Raw genomic sequence first — 23,953 nt, forward strand, 5'->3', positions numbered from 1 at the left:
TTCTGGCGTTTATATCTCGCGAAATAAATAATATAAACGAACTCAGATAATTACATCAGCAAAAATTTGGAAGTTCAGTATACAAAGAGTTTGTACTATTCATTGCCATTGGCACGGATTAGTTTTAAGGCGCGAATAAATCTGCCGTAAACTAGATTTCGTCTTTAAAAAGCCTTCATTTTTTCGTGAATTTGTTTTGTGGATGAGGAAGTCCAAAATCGTACGATGTTGATTGTTGTATAGGCAATGAAATGCGGAAATACTACTTTGGAATAATAAAGCATCCTTCGAATATTCAAGAAAGATAATATAGTGCATATAGTGTTATGTCATCAATACTTGGAGTATTTTATTTTAAATCTAATATATAATCTATGTTACATTCACAATGTACACGATTTTATATATTTTTATATATAAAAAAACGGCTTTTTTACACCGCTTCACGCGCTGATTTAGTCGTTTGAGTCTATTTTGCGAACCTTTCATAAAGACAATGACGGTCTCATTTGGAATTGATTTACTGATGAATGGATTCGATTCTCGCGCATGGGACTCTGATGGTGACTATGATGGTGGGACCATGATGAAATTCTAGGTGGAATTTGCCTAAAGGAGTTGGCGACTTTATGCAAATAAACATCAAATTGCGGAAAGCCCACATCGTTGCTTTCCAAAATTGGCTAAAATTCTCCTTCTACTCTGCCTCAATCATCTTTGCCATTATTTTCTTTGTTTTCATCACGCGAAGTGTTCCGTTCCTTCTTGCAAGAATGACTTTGTAACATTTCCTCGAGTTTTTCTTTCTGTTCTTTTAAATCTTCAATTTCTCTCTCCAGGTCGTCATTGCTGTTTGAGATCTGTTCTGTCACCTAAACAGAAATATCATTGTCATTACCTGGAATATTACACCCTTCTAGCACGGCCTACGTTCTAGCTCTGGGCTCTACTTCTCGATATAGCAGCAATAAGGCAAGCCTGAATCGCGGGAAAGCGTTCCAGATTACACCACGAAGGGATAAACCTGACGGATCATCTGTTAATCCGTCTGTGTTTCGGTATATAATCTCATGTAAACATAAAGATAATCGGCTTAATCGCTATAAGCAGGCGAACTTCGCATACACTAGTTTGTTTTGCCTAATTCACCCAAATTCACGATTTCAATTTAACGAAACTGCAAGATTTTCATTCACATCAAGTGTAAATTTAGCAACTCAGTTTTTCTTTGTAATCATGTGTCTTTCTATTAATGCATTATTATGTTATTTTTAGTCGAAAAGCGTTTGCTGTGACTGTGAGATTGCTGAACGACGCATATATACAACTCTGCTGTAACTAAAAACAACCCACGCGAGTCACGCGTGGGCAAGAGCAACCATAACGATTACGAAAATGTTTGGATTGAAATATAGATCTTTCGAGAAGATATTGTACATTCATTGCACACAAATTAGTCACTTGAAATGAATGATAATTATCATAATTACAATTGCTGTTGCTAAGGAAACAGATGACTGCAGGAAATAAAATTGGAATTTCGATAAATATGGATGTAGCATCATTTGAATATTACATATTGTCTGTTTCAGCATTGCAAATATTTGGGAGGGAATTCACTCAGATCCTCAGTTACCTGTTCTAATTCCACAATATGTTGCTTCCGTCGCTGTCTACATCGAAAGGCGGCCATTTTATTTCTCTCTCTTCTTAATTTTCGCTTTTCTTCTTCCTCTGGTGTGAGCTGAAATTAAAATGTTGTACATACATGTATGTGAGATTGTGAGAACCACTTGTGCATGCTTCCCCTTTGCTTGGGGTGACTTCAGACGAACCAGGAAGATTTAGTTTAAAACAGCCCATATTTGTAAGAAATGTAATGGCTACAAAGAGACTTAAATCACAGAGGAAGTTTTTAGTGCTTTGGTATATATGCACAACAAGATTTACTATGAAGAACAGTCAAACTAGTCACAATACCCACAAGATGTGCATTTACATTATGTAAAAATTTACCCACATCAAGGGATTTATAAGACATATTTGAATATAAAAATACCTCATCTGTTTTCGGCTTTTTGGCCTCAATCTCAGGCAGTTCCTCAAGACCTTTCGCCAACCGTTTGTGTCTAATTGCATCTCTAAGCTCCTTCTTAACAAGATCATCTTTAGGCTGAACGATAAACGACCCAGCGTCTGATATAGGGCTGCTAGGTGCAGAACTCCCACCCTCACTGGAAGTCTGAAAATGAGAAATTGAAAATAGATTATCAATCTCTTCAGTTGATCCTACTGGAAAGTTGAGAGAATTAACAAAATTTTAACATCAATATTGCTAAAATTATTTTGAAGACAAAAATAAAAATAAGAACAGGAATAATTAACGTCAATAGTCATGTAAACATATAACAATAATGACCACAGGAAATCAAAGTAAAATATGTCTTACATCAAATTTTATCTAATCTAAATATAAATTACATTGTACATGCTTTCGCTGAATATATATCTATATCTATATTATATATGTGTCTGTGGGAATTAATAAATATCTATATTGTGGGCACACTAGTGCAACTTTGTTAATTTTACCATATAATATGCTGGCCCCACTTATATTCAGCCTATTGCTTGGCACTGTAGTTAAGATGGTTTATAGGGCAATGTTAAAAAATCACAAGATGGGTGACCACTGACAAGTTCTTGCCAGAGAAACAATATGGTTGTTTAATTTTCTCTTGGTTATGCAGGAAACCTCTTTCACTATAGTGTATTCCAAGCAATAAATCAATGTTAAATTTACACTAGTTTGCCTTGAATATTTCACGCCACGTGTGGCCATGTTTCTATGAGTACATAGTTACAAAACTACAGACATAAATATACGAATCTTGTGAACACTTACTGAAGAGATGTCGACTTCAACTGGCCCTTTCACCATACTATAAGGTCTCCAAGCTGCCATAAATTTTTGTATCAATTACCGCCTATTATTTTGTGACTTTTCTTCCGTGGCTATATCTGTGATAATGTTCTATTACACAGCAATACGGCTGAGATTTATAGTTGACCTCTGGTGGGCGTGAGGCGGCTATATATTCAAATTTCTTTGTGAACAAAGAAGTGGATAAAATAGTGCGGTTTTTTATTCATACTTTCGGTATGTATTATTGAAGCATTGGCATTGTCAGCATTCCAGCTATATTTAGTTATGATGAGCAGATGCGATGACTCTGCGAACGTTCCCGAACGCGTCACGAAGCCACGAGGTCTAAATGTCGGATAGTTATCGCCGTATTCCGGAACGACGCAAACAATATGAGTTATATGACCATATAATGACATACAATGAGAGCGCTATGCATGGGAGGTTATATGATTATTTCCTCAGTAGGTGTGCTTTGAAATCGTTTTAGTTAATTCGGCGGGGGACTTTACCTTACGGAGTACCATGTCATTGTCTGGACTAATTTTAGACTGCGATTTAATTCATATATATTTATATATGAATTCATATATATTTATACATGGCAGGTTTTTTTACGTGATAGTTAGCTCGAGACCAACCATTGGCAATAACTCAATGAGACAACGAGGAACTGTCCAAATTTATTATTTAAACTACTCAAAGCATTTCTTACAGCACAAGTAAAAGCAACATATATCCTAAATTGCAAAAACACATAAAAATTTCATGTGCTTGGGAAGATGCTATCGTAATTTGGTTAGCCAGCTTTTCATTGAAAAGAAAAAGTATGATCTATTCAAAGTATGATTATATAACGTTGATATAATCGACCTTTTTAGAGTTTTCACCCGACATAGGCGGGCCTGTTACGACTGCACAGCCCAGGTGCCAAAAGCAGGCGCATGTTCATACATGACATAAATATTACCATAATCTGATAACCTTCCGTTGCACAACTCCACTAAGGAAAAGCAATTCCTATTGCCTAGTAACTGAAAGTAGCTGAATAGGCTAGTTGTGGTAAAGTGGGGTTTTATTGTGAAAACTCGTCGAAAGTAAAAATTGCAAAATAGACATTCTTGATATGCGGAAATTTATAGAATTGCATTGAATGAAATAAAATTTGATAAACTGTGTAAATGAGTATATCGGCCAACGACTGACAGAAATAATGCTGATCTTGCACTTTGTCCTCTACATATTGAGATGAGCCTGCAGAAAATAGTACCGGAATTAACCTGTCCTGTCTCCATTAAAAACCCATCACTCAGTTGGATGTAATTAGTTTACATTTTCCAGTATAAAATGATGAGAGACAGCTCTGAAATGCTTCAAAAAAACTCTAAAATTACAATGTTGAAGGGAATACAAATACCTTTTTCCCAGTATTTATTTTTTAAGATGGCTGAATAAGACGAAATTACGATATTTCATTAAATTAATACTGATGCCCATTAATAAGAGAAGAGTAACTTTGATCGCGCTTTGATGGATGCAATCTAATTAATATTGCGTGCTTGGAAGACCACACCGGCTTGTATTGTTTTGTTTAAAAGCTGTTTTTAGTGTTTTATTCTAATTTTTTTTGTTTCTACACATTTGACGGTTTTCCCTGACATCCCAAGAGACCTGGAGGTTATTTTACATACATATCTGGACGAAAAAGCGGCGTAGATTATTTAAATCAAGCCAGAAAACAGTTAAATATGAAGTGAAAACCTCGCTTCGTCGACAATATTTGGTTACATCCGTTTGTGAAATATAGTTCCTTAGACGTATATAGCAAGCGAATGAGTACTTGAAAGCGACATGAGAGAGGATCAATGATTTTGAAGCTTTGAGGCAACGTTTTGCCACGAAATGGATACTAGATGTTGAACGAGTGATAAACAAAAGTGTGTATAGTTTTACTGCAGATTGAGCGTGTTTTGAGTGTCTACGAATATCTGTGCTTTGTACAACGGCAAAATGGTCGATGTCGATCCAGACACGCTGTTAGAATGGCTTAGCATGGGCCATGGAGAGGAAAGAGACATGCAGTTAATAGCTCTGGAACAGTTGTGTATGCTGTTGTTGATGTCTGATAATGTTGATAGGTGTTTTGAAAGGTATGAATGAACCCACATACTCCTGTCATACATGTTGATATTGAAACCAAAATCAAGATTAAGTTATTTCCTCTTTTCCTTTTAAGAGTTGCCCAACAAATAGCAATAGATGGCTTTTTTAGGAGGTTCCAAATAACAGAATCACACAATCAAGGGAAGATTTCAAAGGCATGAGTGACTCATGCCTCTGATGAGTCAGTTTTTTATTTTTACAAGTCACCATCATTTTCCATTTTAGCTGTCCACCCAGAGTGTTTTTACCAGCATTGTGTCGGGTGTTTTTGGATGAAAGTGCTCCAGAAAATGTCCTGGAGGTGACCGCAAGAGCCATCACATATTACTTAGATGTTTCCGCCGAGTGCACAAGACGGATTGTGTCCGTAGATGGAGCCGTGAAAATGCTGTGTAATCGTTTGGTTGCAGTTGATTTGGAATCTCGTACGAGTAAAGACCTTGCAGAGCAATGTGTCAAGGTATGTTTAGAATGACTCTACTGCTGTGATCTATGACGGAAGTCAACAAATCATTCTCATGATTTATGTTTGTAGGTTCTAGAGTTGATGTGTACTCGTGAAACAAGTGCAATATTTGATGCTGGTGGCCTACAATGTACTTTGACATTTATCAATGATTTTGGGAGTCATGTTCATAAAGATACCCTGCATTCCTCAATGTCTGTGGTGTCTCGACTGTGCAGCAGAATGGAGCCGCAAGATGCAAACCTTGAGACTTGTGTTCATTCCCTCTCTACCTTACTAAAGCATGATGATGCCTTTGTGAGTACCTGTGATATAATACTTATTGATATGTATATTGCACAGTATATTATACTGATACAGTATATAGCACAGTATTTACTCTAAAACATCTCCACAATATTCAAAACCAATGGGCAATAATTCACTTTCTCAAACAGGTATCCGACAGCGCATTAAAATGCTTTGCGTCTGTAGCTGATCGCTTTACACGGAGAGGCATGGATCCTGCTCCATTGGCAAAACATGGCTTAATCGAGGAGCTGCTGGAAAGACTTGCCAAGGCTGGAACTTCAGGAAGTGACAGGCCAAGTGTTACCACCAGTACTCCAGACCCGAAAAATGCCAGTCCTTCTGTTACAACTGTTATCAGTTTATTATCAACACTGTGCCGTGGTTCGCCTGTTATAACTGAGGTAGGCACTTCACATTGGTGCAACTTTGGGAAGGAATGGGCAGGGGGACCCACCCAGATTATTTTAATTATATAAATGTGACAACACTACCCTTATCCTGAACAACGAAAGTCAGTTGTATACTTTCATTTGTTTAGTTGCTATTGCATTCACAACTGCCGGAAGCCATTGATAAAGCATTACAAGGAGATGAAAGATGTATACTGGACACAATGAGATTCGTCAATCTTTTGCTGGTCCTGTTATTCGAAGGTCGAAAAGCTTTGCCCAAAGCTGGACTGTTGTCAACGCCTGGAACAATCCCTGGTCTGAAGCGACTTGATTCTACGGCAGACAGATCTCACAGACAATTGATTGATTGTATAAGAAGTAAAGACACTGATGCCCTCATTGATGCCATTGAGAATGGTGGGTGGAATAAAGAAGTGGCATTAAATCAGATGGCGTTAAAAAAAATTTATGAATAATAAAAATAAATATTTTTTGAGGGGTTGTACACTTCAATTTGGGGTGTGGTATACCTCAAGATATAGATAGCCCCATTGACGTAGGTTAACCTCAGTTGATTAAGTGATTTAGGATGGTAGTGACGTACATTAGCGAAGCAAAGATCATTGTGAAAGAACTATCACTAACTTCCGTTTTTGCCTCTTTCTTACACACATTTTAGGGGGATTTGAAGTGAATTTTATGGATGATGTTGGTCAGACCCTGCTGAACTGGGCATCTGCCTTTGGAACGTTGGAAATGGTAACTCTATTTTAGTGATAATTAGAGTTTAGAATGCGCGCTTGTAAACACTCTATAACCAATCGTTGCTTGGGATTAGGAAAATTTTTCCTTAGAACCTGTCAGCCTAAATAACAGAAAGGTTTCCTTTTCACAGAAAGCTATCGTTTCTCGTAAAAAATAAACTTTTCTTTTTTAAGATTTTTAAGAGGCCAATTTTATGATATACATAAGACGTATCTTATGATAATGAGGCCACCGCATTTTTTTTTCTCCGTATTTTCTTTTGACATGCACTGAGAACACATCCAGTTACCACCAGTCGCATATGAGATCATGTCCACTTACCTTTGTTACGTCATGTTCAGGTGGAATATCTTTGTGAGAAAGGCGCCGACGTTAACAGAGGACAGCGGTCTTCTTCACTTCATTACGCCGCATGTTTTGGCAGACCCCTCATAGCGAAGGTACGTAGTGTCTATATGAACCAGTAAAGTAATTAAAATTAGGTACGTAGGGTCTATATGAACCAGTATTAAAAGTAGTTAAAATTATGGCCTGTTTGGAATTAAATTTTGCTGCGATGTCAGTTCAAAGGCGTTTTTCTGGAGAGAAAAAAAAGCACAAGCTATTTCGAAACCCTTGTAACGAGATTAGTTCCGATACGGCAATTTTTTAGGTGTTATTGCGAAATGGTGCAGATCCTGAGTTACGTGATGAAGATGGCAAAACTCCGGCAGACAAAGCGAGAGAGAGACACGACGAAGGTCATCGAGAAGTCTTGGAAATATTACAATCACCAAGTAAGAACTAACCAGAAGTTCAGCTATTATATTCTATACCACAATCTCTGCCACTCAGGGGATCCCAAAGAAAACCGCATTCTCTATTAGTGTATTCATACATCCTTTCTTTCTCCTCCCAAGGCGACTGGATGACACCCTTCAACAACAGTGCCAACACAAACGGAGGTAAAGGTCCAGAAACCGGGGGAGAGAAATCTAAAGGCGAGGAAAAGAAAGAGGAGGATGAGACGACGGACACTACACCAGATCCTAAGACTGCTGCGTCCTATATCATTCATCTTTTGCCGTTGTTTATAAAATCCTACCAAACCTCGATGGTCAGTTCTGTCAAGAAGGCCGTCCTTGGTTTGACGAGGAAAATGATATTCTACAGCACAGGGGAGAATCTCCAGGAGCTGGCGAAGACGCAAGGTTTTGCATCCGGTTTGGTGGAAGTTATTGCAGCCGTTTTTGAGAACGAGGTAGGACGACTTGTGGAACCAGATACAGATACTGTATCTTTCGCGATATATCCGTATAATCCATGTTTCTGTTCTTACACGCAAGCGTTTTATCTTTCAGGATGATGACGACGGTCATATGTCAGCTCTGAATATCATCCAGGATCTCCTGGAGAAAGAAAACGGAATTTTTATCGAGCATTTTGCCCGCCTCGGAGTGATCAGTAAAGTCTCCGAGATGGTCGGGCCTCTGTTGGATGATGAAGACGATGAGGGAAATGAGGACGAGATTGATGGTACGGCCAGTTGCCAAGGCGATAAGGTTTGTTGACGACAGATATGTTAAGGGGGCTGTAGTTCAGTTTTTCGTTTTGAAATTATGTTTTAACTTGAGCAAAAATGTAACGATTTTAACATGAAATATTCAACATGTTAGGAATTGGTCCAGCATCATATATGGTCCAGCCTTATATATAATAGTACGGTGATTGGTCCAGCATTATATATAGTATGGTGATAGGTCCACATTATATATAGTACAGTGATTGGTCCAGCATTATATATATAGTACAGTGATTGGTCCAGCATTATATATAGTACAGTGATTGGTCCAGCGTTATATATGGTCCAGCATAATATATTATAGTACGGTGATTGGTCCTGCATTATATATAGTATGGTGATTGGTCCAGCATTATATAGTACGGTGATTGATCCAGCATTATATATAGTACAGTGATTGTTCCACGCCAACTAATAATCTTCACCTCTGAAAATGTTGATTGATATTCTTCCAGGAGTCCACATCGCTGCAGGAAGATGCCAGTGAGATAATCCAGGGCCAGCCTTATCACTGGAGAGACTGGTGTCTAATACGCAGCAGAGATTGCCTCTATCTTTGGAACGAGTCATGCGCGCTTGAGTTATCCAATGGTAGTAACGGATGGTTTAGATTTATACTGGACAATAAACTGGCTACCATGTACTCCAGTGGTAGCCCAGAAGGTGGCTCAGATTCGTCAGGTAACCCCGAAATTTTCTGAATCTATTTCCTTTGACTTCAAGCCTCCAATGGCTTACCATTTCTGTTTGCAAGTGCAATTTTACGCCTTGAAGTTATCGGCTAATACATTCCAATTTCGCCCAACTTACAATCTTTTTTAAATCTTAGAAAGTCGTGGTGAATTCCTGGAAAAATTACAACGCGCGCGAGGTCAAGTGAAGTCCGATCTTGTCAGCCAACCGATCCTATCGAGTCCCAATTCAGTCAGTTTGCTCGTAGGAAACTGGTCGTTTGCTTGTCAGAAAGAGAACGAACTTTCAATATACAATTCAGATGGACAACAAACAACGATACTCTGTGAAGATCTGCCTGGCTTTGTGTTCGAGTCGAATCGCGGCACAAAACACATGTTCACGGCGGACACCTCTCTCGGAGCAGAGTTTGCGTCAGGGTGGAGTGGTAAGCCGGGCAAGAAGTTCGTCTCAAAAGCTGAAGCTCTTAAAATGAAAGTAAAGACAACGGCACGCGAGGTGCAGGAGAAATATTTCCAGACCGCTTTGTCAAGTCCCAGGGAAGTTGTCACAAAACTTCAGGATATCGTACGAAACCTCTACGCCTGTTGTGACGCTCACGAGAAAAATCTAGATGTAAGTTTTTGCATGGAAACTGTTCAAAACTCAAACTTTTTACATGCGTTTGGAAGCTGACTAATTTTATCCTCCGTTTAATGTTTCAATTGCAGTTGAATGGTGACAGCTCGTGGGAGAAGGATATGTTAAAAGTATTGAAGACGTTCTTGGAGTTACTTAAGGACGATAAAACTGTTTCTTCGTACGAGTTGCAGACAAGTGGTGTTGTGAGAGCCTTGTTACATTGCTTGAGTCAGGTAAGAGATCGCTTTTTCTTTCCAGAGAACCGGATGCTCTGTTCCTTACTGCTACAGTGTTGCTACTAAAGAAAAGGGAGATGAAATATGGAGACTAGAGGTCTCTAAAGTTCGACATATAGGTTTGAGCTGAAATTCCGATCAGCCAAATGTATAACCAGGTAGCCATGCCTAGAGGTGAAACTGAAAAGATATGGCATTAAAATTCCTTGTAAGAATCTGGAAATCTTGAGTATAGCTTATACTACCACATATGGGGACTTTCATAAGAAAACTATGCTGTGTGGTTATATCTGCAATCATTTGTGTTTAGCATACGAAAAATGTGCTGTGTGGTTATATCTGCAATCATTTGTGTTTAGCATACACGAGCACCAGATGACGAGGAAACGAGGCACATTATGATCCAGAAGGCACATGAAAGAATCGAGCTGTTTAAGTTGGCTTTTGGAGAGTCTGTAAAATCTTTTACTGAACATCTTGAAAGGTTAGAAAACCAATGAAATAAACTGTTATTCTGCTCAACAAAGTATGCGATTTAGCAAAATATTTTGTGAACTCTCGCTCGTGTTTCTTGGTTTTGACACCCATTTTTCGTTTGTTAGTTTCGAAGCGGTTTCACCGGCAGTGTTTCTAATCCGCAAGCTGATAGCTGTGTTGGAGATGTCAGAGAGGTTACCTGTGCATACGTTTGAAAGCATGGGAAGTGGACTCCAGATTCTGACTCGTCGACTTCGGCTCCGTTTGGACCGAGCTCCTGGCGAGAACGGATTGATTGACCGCTCCGGCAGAAATCTCAGGATTGAGCCGCTTACGACTGTTGAAGCTCTGAAAAACTATCTTGGTAGAATGGTAAGTGTCGATTCGGCAATGCAGGGCTTGTTCACCCTGGGACATGGTTTTGTAAACTGACCAACTGTTTGGAAGTGTCGAATTCTTTGTTACTTATGTTACTTTGTTACTTATGTTCCTAAATCGACGGAAGACCACAATCGACTTGTTTTTTAACTTTATTTTGTGTCGCTGTCTAGGTTGCCAAACAATGGTTTGACTTCGATCGCAATACCTTCTCCTTCATCAAGAAAGTCAAGTGCTCTCCTCAGGTTTTCACATACACCTCTGACTTCGACGACAATGGAATTCTTTATTGGATTGGCACTAATGGAAGGTAGTCTTGTAACGGATCTAAACGAATATTTTCTCTCTATATGATACAGATCTTTTTTCAGTCAGACAATTTTCAAACATTTCGCAGTCAATAATTCCATCGATTCGGTCCGGGGTTTTTCTGACACCATAAAATTCAAACTTCTGCTGTGTTTTCCAGAACGACTAATGATTGGGTGAATCCTGCCTCTGTTGGTCTGGTTGTTGTGAGCTCATCTGAAGGACGTGCATTGCCTTATGGGAAGCTGGAGGATGTCGTCAGCAGGGACGCGGCCGCCCTGAACTGTCACACGAACGACGACAAGTATGTCTTGAGGTTTCTGCTCAAGAAAGTTATGATGATATGGCTTAAGACAACTCTTTGAATATTTCTTTTCAGGAATGCTTGGTTTACTATCGACTTGGGGTTATTTGTTATTCCAAAGTCGTACACACTACGCCATGCTCGTGGATATGGAAGGTACGTGATATGCTACCAGTTATCTTCATCTCATCTTTGCTTTTGCATTTCTCCTATTTTCAACTCCAACGCTTTCATGAAATACACGAAGATTGGTTTCCCTTCAGCGTTCTACCTTCCCTTATTTGCCTTTTGCATCTTTGTTCTCAGATTTCAATCGATTGCATGTTTTCATTCATTTCCTCATTGCCCCTCAGGTCAGCGTTACGAAATTGGTTAATCGAAATCTCGAAGGACAACAAAGCGTGGACAACATTGAAAACACACGCTGAGGACACATCGCTGACTGAACCAGGGTAAGTTCATGACCAAAATCGGCCCAGAATTGAGATAATTTCTCAACAAACACCTCTTTGTTTTTCCCTCAGTTCCACGGCCACGTGGCATTTGGAACCACCGACTGATGACACTGAAGGATGGAGGTACATTCGTATTCATCAGAATGGAAAGAATGCAAGCAATCAAACACACTACCTCTCATTGTCTGGCTTTGAACTCTATGGTACCGTGGTTAGTGTTGTCGAAGAAGCATTAGGTGAGGATATTCTTGTAATTTCTTTCTCTTCATAAATTTGCTGAAAAATTTATAAAGAACCTGTTTCAAATCTTTGTATGTATGTGTTTATAGGAAAACCAATGCGTGAACAAGAGTCCGCGGTGAAGCGACAAAGACGGATGAAGAATCTATTGAAACATTTTGCGGGAAAAGCTGCGCGAGGACTGGAAGTGAAATGGAAAGAAGGAGAGGCCCTGGATCCTAGTCTTGAAGCGGCGTGGGCAAGAGAACTGTCTGACGGTAAGAGACTGGTAACCAAGTAAACCAATCAGATTCTGAGCTAGAAAAACAGAAATCTGTGAAGCGTAGTTAGAAAAAATGATCAATAGTATTTGCCATCGCTTGTGTTACTCGCAAATCAACGAGTTTTTGAATAGTTTTTAACAAATTTATAATTGCTATAATTGTTTCAGATTGGGTCGAGGTAGCCTGGGCCGAGGGCCTTCCAGTAGCATTACGTAATGCAGCAATGAACATGAGAGCTGGTATGAAGGACCTTGCTGGTGAACCAAGCAGTTTGTATTCACAGGTTGCTAAATATAGGTTTAAAAATCCCGCGTCTGGCGAAGGCAATTCTGTCGGGGTCACTGTTAAGGTTGAATCAAATCCAGTCTCGGCCGGGACTTTGTCCAGTAACGTCAAAAACCTTGCAAAATGCGAGAAACCTCCCGCCGCCGTGGAGGAAAAGGCTGAGGGTCAGTCAACTGCAACTACAGTCACAGGAACATCGAGTGCAGAAGGCGCGGAGGAAGCTGAACAATCAGGAGCCAAGGATGATCGTGGGGAGCACTCCGGGACACAAGAAGGTCCTTCTAGTACAGAGGTTGCAGATGTCCCTCCAGAGAACAAAGTTCATGCTAGTCAAGAAACGGAGAAACCTTCAGAACTCTCTGCTACAGCTTTGGAAGAAAATCCAAATCCTGCAGAAACTGCTGTGGACACTGCTAGTCCTTCAGCTACATCTAAGGATACTAGTGACACTTCGGGTACATCAAAAGATATAGACCGTGCATCGCCACCGACTTTAGGGGAATCTAGTAAACCTTTCGGTACAATTGGTGGACTTGTGGCGTTCTTGGAGTCAGTCAGGAATGGAAGTAGCAATACCAAAGATCTCACTCCTGGTGATATCACCGTGACCTCGTCGACATCGGAGATTGGTACCAAGACTAGTAGCTCGGATAAATCGATGACGTCAGACGAGAAAAGTTCTGAAGTTGCGACGTCAAAAGATGATAAACAATCCAGCATGATTTATACCATGACGAGGTAAAGTATTTTGTAAACTTCTAATTAAAACTCAAAGCCAATGATTCAACACTGGCAATAGCGAAGTTCTCTTGGATAAATAGTATTATATAAGTGCGAGGTACCTTTACACTGCCTTGATATTTGTAGTGGGCGAAGTGTGGCGAGCACCACGAGTACTGCAAGCAGTAACCCAACGTCAGACAGCGAGGTTGAAAATATTCCTATGGACAGCACGTTATTGGCTGAACTCGAAGACGATGCTGATGATATGCCTGACCCGGATGAAGACGAAGATGACGACGACGACGATGACGACGACGATGATGAGGATAACGAGGAGAACGAAGATGAATTTGAGGAGGTATATAGGGATAGTTAGGGATAGATTTTGGGATGTATACGTACATGTAGGAGATATATTGGAGGCATATCTGAGGGTGAATTTGAGGATATATATGTACACCTAGGGATAACTTTATAGCTATGGATATGTGCGAGATAGATAAAATATAAGGATAAATAAAGACTCGTGTTCCAATCCCTTTTATTATCCCGGTAGATGGATGAAAGTGAGCTTCAGAACACAAACGTCCGTAGTCGACGCTCTTGGGACGATGATTTCTGTTTGAAGCGACAATTTACAGCTCTGATTCCCGCCTTTGACCCGCGACCTGGACGTAGCAATGTACAGCAGATACAGGACATTGAAGTTCCCCCGGAAAGTAAGTCGCGAGTTCTGCAATCTGATTGGATGAGTACGAGATGATCTTAATGATAATTGGGCGAGATGCCGAACACTTGATTTTGAATTTGACGTATTGTAGACGGCTTTCCTCAGTCCTAACAACTATTTTTGTTGAAATACTTTAGCGGAGGTAGACTCACCTCTTGCATCACCTGATGGTCAGACGTACAGCAATCCAGAAATTGAGCTTGTCTTGAAATCATCTTCAACACCTGGGGTATGCTTACTCTGTAGTTTCCTCTTCGTTAAATCAGCGTGTATCTAGTTTATTTCAGAAAAGAGGTCCACTAACACATGTTTATATCAATCTAGACGCCTGAAGTGTCCCTTTCTCTTGATGACCCAAAATCGACCATATTTTCCTACGTTCATAAACTTGCTTTACTGTCGGGAAAACTGAAAATCGAACGACTTCGACGAATATGGGAGCCAACGTACACGTAAGTTATAAGAAAAATGGTGAAAGCATCTTCGACTTTGATGTCGTGTATAAAAAGGATCAACATAAAAACACATCGTACTCATGACTAATTTTAGGGTGGTCTACAACAGCGTTGGTGATTTCAGCGAGGCTAGAAAATCTTCAAGTGATAGTGGCGAAGAGGATTTAGATGAAAATGTAAGAAAACGTGCCTTTTTGACAAGAGAAAAGGACTCTTAAGAATGTCTAGGGAGGGTGTGGCCCTCCGTCGATCGCCTTCTGTAGGTGGGGGGTTGATACCAGGCAACTGTATATGAAATGAACTGAATCTAGGTTACCATCTAATGTATAAAACTAATCTTCGTTATTCTGATAGCCTTTCCTCGTGTTTTCATTTAGAAACGCTGGAGCGTGAAATATGTGGTGAGTCATCTTGGTACAGACAGTCTGCCCAAGTGTGACCTCATCAATTATCTTCAAGAACACGCCGACTCGGCTTTCTTAAGAAAATGGAAGCTCACAGGCAGTACAAAAACCATTAGAAAGAACAGAAATTGTTCACAGCTCGTGTCTGCTTATAAGGTACACAAGCTTTACATAATCCTTTTTTTAGCCACTTCAGACAAACCACAATGGTGCCTACAGTAGACCACCAGATAGTTCACAGACAAACAACAATTTTTGCTGGTGCTTACAGTATACCTACACTGTATGTACACATACCCCGTATGATTTCGATACTTAAAGTTCCTCTTGAATTACATTGACTTTTTACTTCAGGAATTCTGCAAGTTATATACACCTGACGTATCCAAACGCGGCAGCGCGTCCACGTCAACCAGAGAACCAAGCTCTATTGCAAGAAAATCCAGCTCCTCCCAGAGTAGCGTTGTCGGCAGTAACAGAAGCTTGGATTCTGTGGAAGACATCTTGAAACTCATTAGACTTCTCTATTCAATATCTACAACTTCCATGGAAGAATTTGGAGAGAATGGTACGTTGTGGAGAATGTTATAAACGAGTATATTTCTTTCTTTTATGTCTTAAAACGATATATTTTTCTTCTGTAGCTGATGCGAATTACGGGTTCATCATTCCTTCTGATGAATTTAACAGCAAGAAAATCACAACAAAACTAGTTCAACAAATTAAGGTAAAAAGATGGAAATAGAACAAAGTTCTACAAGGAATTCAGCATGCATGGTCATATATATCTCTCTATGGATACATTTTGGAAAACGTATTCTGAGATATACCGGTGTTATGTTGGTATTAGATTCATCACTCGAACGTCCGTGAAAAGCAAGTAGATTCGGTTCGGTATGTTATATGCATGACTCTTCGTTTAAAGGATTTATATATTTTCAGGATCCATTGATGTCAAGCAGCGGTTCTCTTCCAAACTGGTGCGAGGCAGTGATGAGCTCCTACCCCATGTTATTCCCCTTCGATACCAGACAAATGTACTTCAACAGCACAGCATTTGGTTGCGCAAGGTACGAAATTAAAATCATAACAAGGGGAACATGTTAGGGAATCTTGGAGATTTGGGAAATAGGGGATTTTGCCTCGCACTTTAATGCTTTCCTTTCGTCATCACTCGCATTTAAACACGCATTTAGTGACTTGCAGTACCTTGTCCGAGATTTCTACTTTTTAACCAAACCATCCTGTATTTCAGAACAATCATTTGGCTGCAGACATCCCGTGATGCGGCTGTCGAGCGATCACGAACGCCGAGCTCACGGCGAGAGGACCAACACGAGTTCTCCATTGGTCGCTTAAAGCACGAGAGAATACGAATCTCCAGAGATGATGGAGTAAGGAAACCAGTCTCAAATATTATCTAGTAATCATGGTGTATAGTGATGTATAACAGAAGCTCTCTCGTTTGGCGATGTTTTTCTTACAGAGTCAACTCTAATATTACCTTATTTTGTTTTAGCTTCTTGATTCAGCTGTCAGGGTGCTTAATTTCCACAGCGATAGAAAGGCGATACTTGAAGTAGGTAGCAGCTATGAACACTTCCAATATGACTTCAAAACTCCTCGCTTCCTCAGAAGTGTTTTTGTAGCGTTGCAGAGTAAGTTACTAATATGTGTTTCTTTCTCAGTTTGAGTTCGAAGGAGAGGAAGGCACTGGTCTCGGTCCAACACTGGAGTTTTACTCCCTGGTTGCTGCCGCGCTTCAGGAGAAGAGTCTGGGGATATTCATCTGTGATGACGACACACATGATAACATGGAACAGGAGGTAAAAAGTTGCTTTCAAGTGTTGTCAGGCAATGCGCCTGGTTTCAAGGCCTGGTTTCAAGGCCTAATTCCCAAATTCTCACTATATTACTATTCTTCAGGTTGATATTGGTCATGGTACTCGAGCTCCGGGATACTACATCCAGAGGGCCGGAGGTTTATTCCCGGCACCTCTACCCCAAGATAGCAGCGAGATGGATCGCGTATGCAAACTCTTCACGTTTCTGGGAATTTTCCTGGCGAAATCTCTTCAGGACAATCGTCTTGTTGACCTGCCATTATCCCGGTCGTTCTTGAAATTATTGTGCAACGGTGGCGGAGACAACAGCATGGTGCCCACTCTCCCGACTACTCACGGCCACGCGAGCCATCTCTCGCTTGCAGAAGGATTGGACGACTCGTGTAGTTACGAAGAGGAAAGAGAATCAGTTAGAAATTTGACCACAAATGAGCTAGATAAGTTTAGAAAGGTACTGTATGGAATGGTACTGTCACTACTGTGACCTTTATTTACTAAGAAACAACATTTTATATTGTTATATTTTCACTATTATTTCAGGTCGAGGACGATGAGAACGATATAAATAAACTGGAATGTGAACTGTCTAAAGCTAGTCTCATCGAAGAAGACTTGCCTAAAGAGCAACCCAAGGAGGTTGAGACCGAGAAACCATACGAGCCTGCAATCAATTACTACTGGTTCAGCGGTCTTCTAGACGAGAGTGATCTTGAATCGACCAACCCCCACCAAGGAGCGTTTGTTCAACAGTTGAGTGAACTGGCGAGAAAAAAGAAAGAAATTTTAAACGATGGCTCATTGAGCAAGGAAGAAAAGAAGGAGAGGCTGCATTCGTTGCAGTTCACAACTACCACTGGTGCAACGTGTCATGTGGAAGATTTAGGGTGAGTAAGGGATCTTGGTTGATATCAGAATACTACTGTGATCACATCTCCCAGGAAAACAGACCCACCTAATTAGGATATTTCCAATTGTTTTTTTTGCAGTTTGACCTTCCAATATTTTCCAACATCTCAAGTTTACAAATACAGAGCTGTTGACCTGAAACCAGACGCAGAGGAACAAGTAAGCTCAGACCGTATATTTCTTGAAATTTCTCAGTTTCTTATTTGCAACCAAACTTCGTTTCAGTTTTGTATGATCTTGTTTTCCTTCTCCAGGCTCTTATATTGGGCAATATCGAAGAGTATGTGCACCTGATGACTGATTTCTGTCTCTACTCTGGCATTAAGAAACAAATGGATGCTTTTAGAGGTAACTAGTTTTAGTCCAGTAAATCATCCATTGCCGAGAGGACACTGCCAAACTCTATTTGCACTCAATAATAGAAACACTGGCTCAGATTATATCAACATCACGATCATTTTCTCTACAGATGGTTTCAACAAAGTGTTTCCAATGGAGAAACTTCAACCTTTCTCTCCCTCGGAACTTCAGTTGATGATCAGCGGTGAGCAGGTTCCTCACTGGACCAAAGAGGATGTTGTGAGCTTCACTGAACCGAAATACGGCTTCACTCGTGACAGCCCGGTTTATCAGAGATTCGTTAATGTTCTTGCCAATATGAGCGGAGATGAAAAGAAGGTGGGTGTTTACCTTGCAGACGAAATTGAAACACAACCAATTGCAGGCATATTGTCTGCAGTCGTCCTTATACCATTCTTGATTTACTAATGTATTGTTTGTCTCCCCAGGCCTTCCTTCAGTTCACAACCGGCTGCTCATCCTTGCCCCCAGGGGGGCTGGCTAACCTCCACCCACATTTGACAGTTGTGCGGAAAGAAGGCGAGGGGGATGGCTCGTACCCTTCGGTCAACACGTGTGTCCACTACCTAAAGTTACCAGAGTACACATCGGAGGAAATACTACGAGAGAAACTTTTGGCGGCGACCAAGGAGAAAGGTTTTCATTTGAACTGAGATAAAGGCGTCTACTCCTTGCCTTTAGTGAATTACTTTGCGTGAAACGAGGTTTTTGATAGAAGCGTGCTTTCAAAATATATTTAGAAAAGACTTGACTTAATATAACATGTTGATATAAAAGTTATAGACCTTTGACTGTATAGATGAATTTGATGTTTTTTTGTTGGGTTGAATATGGCGACGAAAAGTGTATTTTATTACAGAAACATTTAGTGAAAGTGGGGTTACACCAAAAGTACAGGATATAATTTTCGTTTGGTATTATTATAGTTAGATACTTTAAAATAAGAAATTTCTTTAAATAATGTTAATATATCAAGATATGATCACATGTACTCGTATTAAATGTACACGCTAAAAGAGCTACTGGAGGCCCCCTAGAACAGGAGTGAGGTGAACTTTGAGTCAGAGGTGTTTTACTAAAATTTCCATAACTCATATGGTGATGACCATTTTGACGATAAAATACGATTGCGGGAATTTTAAAAGTATACAGCAACAAACAGCAAATTTAAACCATTTCGACACGCTTTGAAGTTTGAACTCCATGCAAAAGAACACAATGCTGAACAAATTTGCTAGGACATCGTCATTTGTTAAAACAACCAAATTTCAAACTATACGTTGATGACTGAAGTACTACGTTCACTAAATATGTAGCAAACATTTATGGTTTGGTTAATTCCCTTCTCACCGACACCGGCAACGAAACTTTGGATGTAAATATTACTACAAATACGCCTTAATATTGCAAGGAAATTCGGACAGTTTACAAACCTGTATATCGATGAAGTATTTCTCCATTTCAATGTTTTCACATCACTTTCGACGTAGTACAAATTGGAATTAAAATCAAACCTCGTGGTCAATTTTCGCTTGACATCGCTGTGTGTAGCAATGGTACTTTAATTCAATTACACGATGTGGCGTCGTTCTCCGATACCTTCACGAACGTCGCACGGAGTCCCACCGACATGCCGCGAGAACCAGAAAAAGTTAAAACGCAAAATAGTTGAATTTATCACTGAAGATTTACATAAACAATTATAATCAAATAATATAATAATGGGCTATTTTGTACAAATACCAAATTTCACTGCTTCAGATAAGTCAAATTCATCCCTACATTATATGTCTGAACTAATGGGTAACATTTGTAGGACCGTTTAAAACTTCTAGCAGACGACTTTGAAACACAAATGCAAATCATCACCACGTGAACACTCACGCCGTCCTTCGAAACGTTTGCTTCTTAGAAGTGTGCCAACTTTCTTAGAAAGGGATTTCTTCAAACCGAATAAGGCTTTCTAGTGATGAGCGATACAAGCTTTGTTCATTCGATAGGATACTTTACCGATACTGGTCATTTTTTTCGTTACCGATACTAACGTTCATAGCCCGGTTTGCACTACCCTCGTTTTTTTTGGCACGGCACAGCTGAAATGTGGTACAAAAATTTCATGCTCGGGTTGTGTATGTAATATATACAACACTAATGAAATCGTGAATGAAATTGTGCACGCGTTTCAATTTTAGCCGCGTCGTGCCAAAAAATTCTGTGTAACGTAAACTGGAATTCATGATTGACGACGAAGTGAATGTGAAACTGAAATCAATTTGATGAGCAAAATGAAATACCGACTTGTAGTTTGTAGGTGTCGGATGAATGCCAATCATTTTCAGTTTTGGAAACGGAAGTATCTAACTTTCCCCAGCATCGGTGGTACCCCCTAATTATCGTTCTAGTGTGGTACTCCTCACTTATCGTTCAAGTGTAGTACCCCCACTTATCGTTCTAGTGTGGTACCCCCCACTTATCGTTCTAACGTGGTACCCCCCAATTATCGTCCTAGTTACGCCACTGATCATTCTAGTAGACGATACAAACTTTATTTATTCCATAGGATAAATTCCTCGAAAAAATTTTTCGATACCGATACTAACGTCTATAGCCCTGATTACACTACCCTCAATTTTTTGGCACGTTACAGCTAAAATGGGTACCCGCAAAAGTTTCACACGTGCTCGAGGTGTGTATTAATAATCTGAGCACTAATGAAATTGTACGCGCGTACCAATTTTAGCTGTGTCGTGCCAAATTTTGTGCGTAAGGTAAACCGGGCTTATATTTCATGATTGACGACGAAGTGAATATGAAACTGAAATTAGTTTGAGAGTAAAATGAAATACCGGTCTGTACAAATCCTAAGAATCGGAAGGCTTTTTTTGGCATCGTGGTGGTATCGAGTATTTAGTGTCGGTACGGCCCACCTCTACTAGGTAGTTAGTCCAGACCAGTGAGACCACGAGCAGTATCGCAGCAAAGACGAAGCAAATAACTCTCACAAACAACACATTTGAGATGGGAGGATCGTCCAGCACAGCTACGATAAAATGCCTGCCACAAGAAAGCCAAACCGACGTAAAAGAACAACTTAAAGAATCGCTTGCAGAAGTCAGCGATCAAAAATGTTTAGTGACTCAAAATGTCGTGGAACAAATGCAGTTGCATCAAAATGCGGTGATTATGACATATCATGAGCTGACAGACAAAAACAAAATCGTCGAAGATATTCGTGGGGTAGTCAAGGGCGAAAATGCTGTAAAATTTCTTTCGTCACACGCCGAGAAGATGATCGATGTGTTTCAAAACAGCAAAGCGATGAAGGAATTACAACGCTGGAATCAGACGAAAAAGGTATAAAATATCAACGTACGAGTGTTAGGCCTGTTTCAGACGTCGAACTTTTCATGCGCCGAACCTGATGCAAATGAACTAAAGTCTTTTTTTGTTCATGTTCGTTTTTTTTTATTTGCTTTACAATCATATAATATTTAAAGATATATACACATATAGATATGATCGAGGGATTACAGACAATACGCTAATTTTACAGGCCTAAAACACTATAAAAACATGTAAGAATAAACACTACACTACTGTGAACATAATTGGGAGGTTCAGATTTGACTGCCACCGCAGATTAATGACCACCACCACTATTAGTATAGAAAACACTAACCACTGACAAGCAAACCAGGTCAGCGTGAGGTCGTGATAGTGGTAATAAAAGTCAAAAGTGATCCTAACCAAACCCTTGTTTTATTTATAGATTAGGGTAGTTGGCAACAAGGTTGTTGGTCAGGAGCTACATTACAAAATCATTATCTTGGATAAACAAGTGGGTGTCATGTCACATCTTGGTCGTGGAACAAAAGAAACCATGGTCATTCTTGCTTATAAATACATCGAACATGCGCTTTCTACAGATCCTTCTGCTCTGCCAGACGAAGAAAAATTAAAGGCTCTGAGTTTTTAAATTACTGAAAGTCAACGCGAACGTTTTTTTTCAATATTATACGATCGAAACTATTAAAATGACGGTTGTGGTTTTTGTGCTCATAGCCATGGAAATTCAGTAATACTTTTAAAATAATGTTAATTCAAAGGCAAATAAAATTTGATACTGTTATTTGATATCTTGAAACTCCCAGCGGGGAATAATGAACAATTCTGGGAAAGTTGACCCTTCCGAGAAAATGCATCCGATCATCTCAAATTACATAGATGAATTTCAAGAACGCGGTGAAATTTGTTTGAACTTCAGCCATAGATGTCACAGTCATGTCGACAAAATACGAACGCGGGAATTCAGGGGTGGATCCAGCACTAGTTTGCATGACACAAGAAAACTCTCAAAATAGCCATTTTGTTTTGTAATGCAAATTAGTGCACTAGTGCTGGATCCAAACCTGCGGGAATTTATAGAGCGACAAACAAATTTAAACCATTTCTACACGCTTTGAACTCCATGCAAAAGAACACTAATCACTATGCTGCACAAATATGCAACAAAACACTGCCATTTGTTAAAACAACCAAATTTCAAACTATACGTTGATGACTGAAGTACTACGTTCACTAAATATGTAGCAAACATTTATGGTTTGGTTAATTCCCTTCTCACCGACACCGGCGACGAAACTTTGGATGTAAATATTACTACAAATACGCCTTAATATTGCAAGGAAATCCAGACAGTTTACAAACCTGTATATCGATGAAATACTTCCCCACTTCAAAGTTTTCACAGCACTTTCGACGTAGTAGAACTTGGAATAAACTCAAACCTCGTTGTTAAAAGTTTTCACCTGACATCGCCGCGTATAGCAATGGTACTTTAATTAAATTACACGGTGTGTCGGTGTCCTTCTCCGATCCCTTCACGAACGTCGCACGAAGTCTAACCGACATACCGCGAGAACCAGAAAACAATTTTAAGACGCAAAATAGTTGAATTTATCACTGAAGATTTACATAGTCAATTATAATCAAGGTAGGATGAATTGAATTCCTCGAAAAAAATTTTCGTTTAACTTAAACGATGGATAAGTCAAAATTAAATAACACTCTTACATCTCTCTTGAATGAGTCAATTTGAATATTATGCCCTGAATATGTATTTCTTACAGTATCTTTGTATTAGGGTTAAAAATATTTAGTTTGCCTCTTGAATAAAACGGCAGATTCGCTTTCTATTTTGAAATTATCCACCGTTTAAGCTAAACGGGCTTGATACAACCGGCTCCAGATTACACTACCCTCAATTTTTTGACACGTCACAGCTAAAATGGGTACCCGCAAAAATTTCACACGTGCTCGAGTTGTGTATCATTGTCGGAAATTTGCTAAACAAATACGAACTCAGTCACGCAATAATCTGCTTGAACGAATCTTCAGCCATGAAGTTAATACTCCTAGTGAGCACAACTATAACTTAAGATTTGACAATGTTCCTAAGATTTATGCAAACACTGATCGTTGTAAAAGTTTTATCACTTTTAAGTATTATTAGTTACTTGCTATATATTGTATTAATTATTAAACCTATTATTATCATTATTATTATAAGTATCGGAAATGCCGACAACCTCCGACACTTTTTTTGGCATCGGAAGTACGATACTTTGCCCAGTAGTTTCGCGCAACATATACTCATTAAACGTCATGTTATGTTAAACAGAGAATGTAAAACTAATTAATGATATT

At 39.6% G+C, this 23,953-nt stretch overlaps 3 protein-coding genes across 3 annotated transcripts; 2 read left to right on the forward strand and 1 right to left on the reverse strand.

The window, feature by feature from the left end:
• Positions 1-17: 17 nt before the first annotated feature.
• Positions 18-4,153, reverse strand: LOC114522299 (cyclic AMP-dependent transcription factor ATF-3-like). Its single transcript, XM_028542958.1, has 4 exons — positions 2,906-4,153; positions 2,060-2,242; positions 1,637-1,744; positions 18-872 (listed from the first exon to the last, which is right to left on the reverse strand). Exons 1-4 carry the CDS (start codon positions 2,963-2,965, stop codon positions 708-710), a joined length of 516 nt encoding a protein of 171 aa, XP_028398759.1. The 5' UTR covers positions 2,966-4,153; the 3' UTR covers positions 18-707.
• Positions 4,154-4,476: 323 nt separating this feature from the next.
• LOC114522132 (E3 ubiquitin-protein ligase HECTD1-like) lies at positions 4,477-19,236 on the forward strand. The gene is made up of 40 exons (XM_028542763.1): positions 4,477-5,076; positions 5,315-5,549; positions 5,625-5,852; positions 5,993-6,247; positions 6,385-6,655; positions 6,918-6,997; positions 7,345-7,443; positions 7,656-7,779; positions 7,903-8,243; positions 8,344-8,544; positions 9,020-9,245; positions 9,394-9,872; positions 9,968-10,111; positions 10,474-10,598; positions 10,717-10,963; positions 11,143-11,279; positions 11,439-11,582; positions 11,658-11,738; positions 11,936-12,034; positions 12,107-12,273; positions 12,367-12,534; positions 12,708-13,563; positions 13,693-13,906; positions 14,105-14,267; positions 14,416-14,507; positions 14,603-14,730; positions 14,828-14,909; positions 15,111-15,293; positions 15,492-15,705; positions 15,782-15,864; positions 16,080-16,207; positions 16,393-16,531; positions 16,657-16,716; positions 16,826-16,963; positions 17,064-17,432; positions 17,522-17,865; positions 17,968-18,046; positions 18,142-18,235; positions 18,357-18,565; positions 18,676-19,236. The coding sequence occupies exons 1-40, from the start codon at positions 4,937-4,939 to the stop codon at positions 18,898-18,900; spliced, it is 7,791 nt and encodes a 2,596-aa protein (XP_028398564.1). The 5' UTR covers positions 4,477-4,936; the 3' UTR covers positions 18,901-19,236.
• Positions 19,237-21,185: 1,949 nt separating this feature from the next.
• On the forward strand, positions 21,186-22,375 carry LOC114522195. Its single transcript, XM_028542828.1, has 2 exons — positions 21,186-21,601; positions 22,017-22,375. Exons 1-2 carry the CDS (start codon positions 21,266-21,268, stop codon positions 22,221-22,223), a joined length of 543 nt encoding a protein of 180 aa, XP_028398629.1. The 5' UTR covers positions 21,186-21,265; the 3' UTR covers positions 22,224-22,375.
• Positions 22,376-23,953: the final 1,578 nt, after the last annotated feature.

The sequence above is a fragment of the Dendronephthya gigantea genome, unplaced genomic scaffold, assembly GCF_004324835.1.
Source record: "Dendronephthya gigantea isolate DGI-Jeju-01 unplaced genomic scaffold, DenGig_1.0 000022F, whole genome shotgun sequence".
Classification (NCBI taxonomy): domain Eukaryota; kingdom Metazoa; phylum Cnidaria; class Anthozoa; order Malacalcyonacea; family Nephtheidae; genus Dendronephthya; species Dendronephthya gigantea.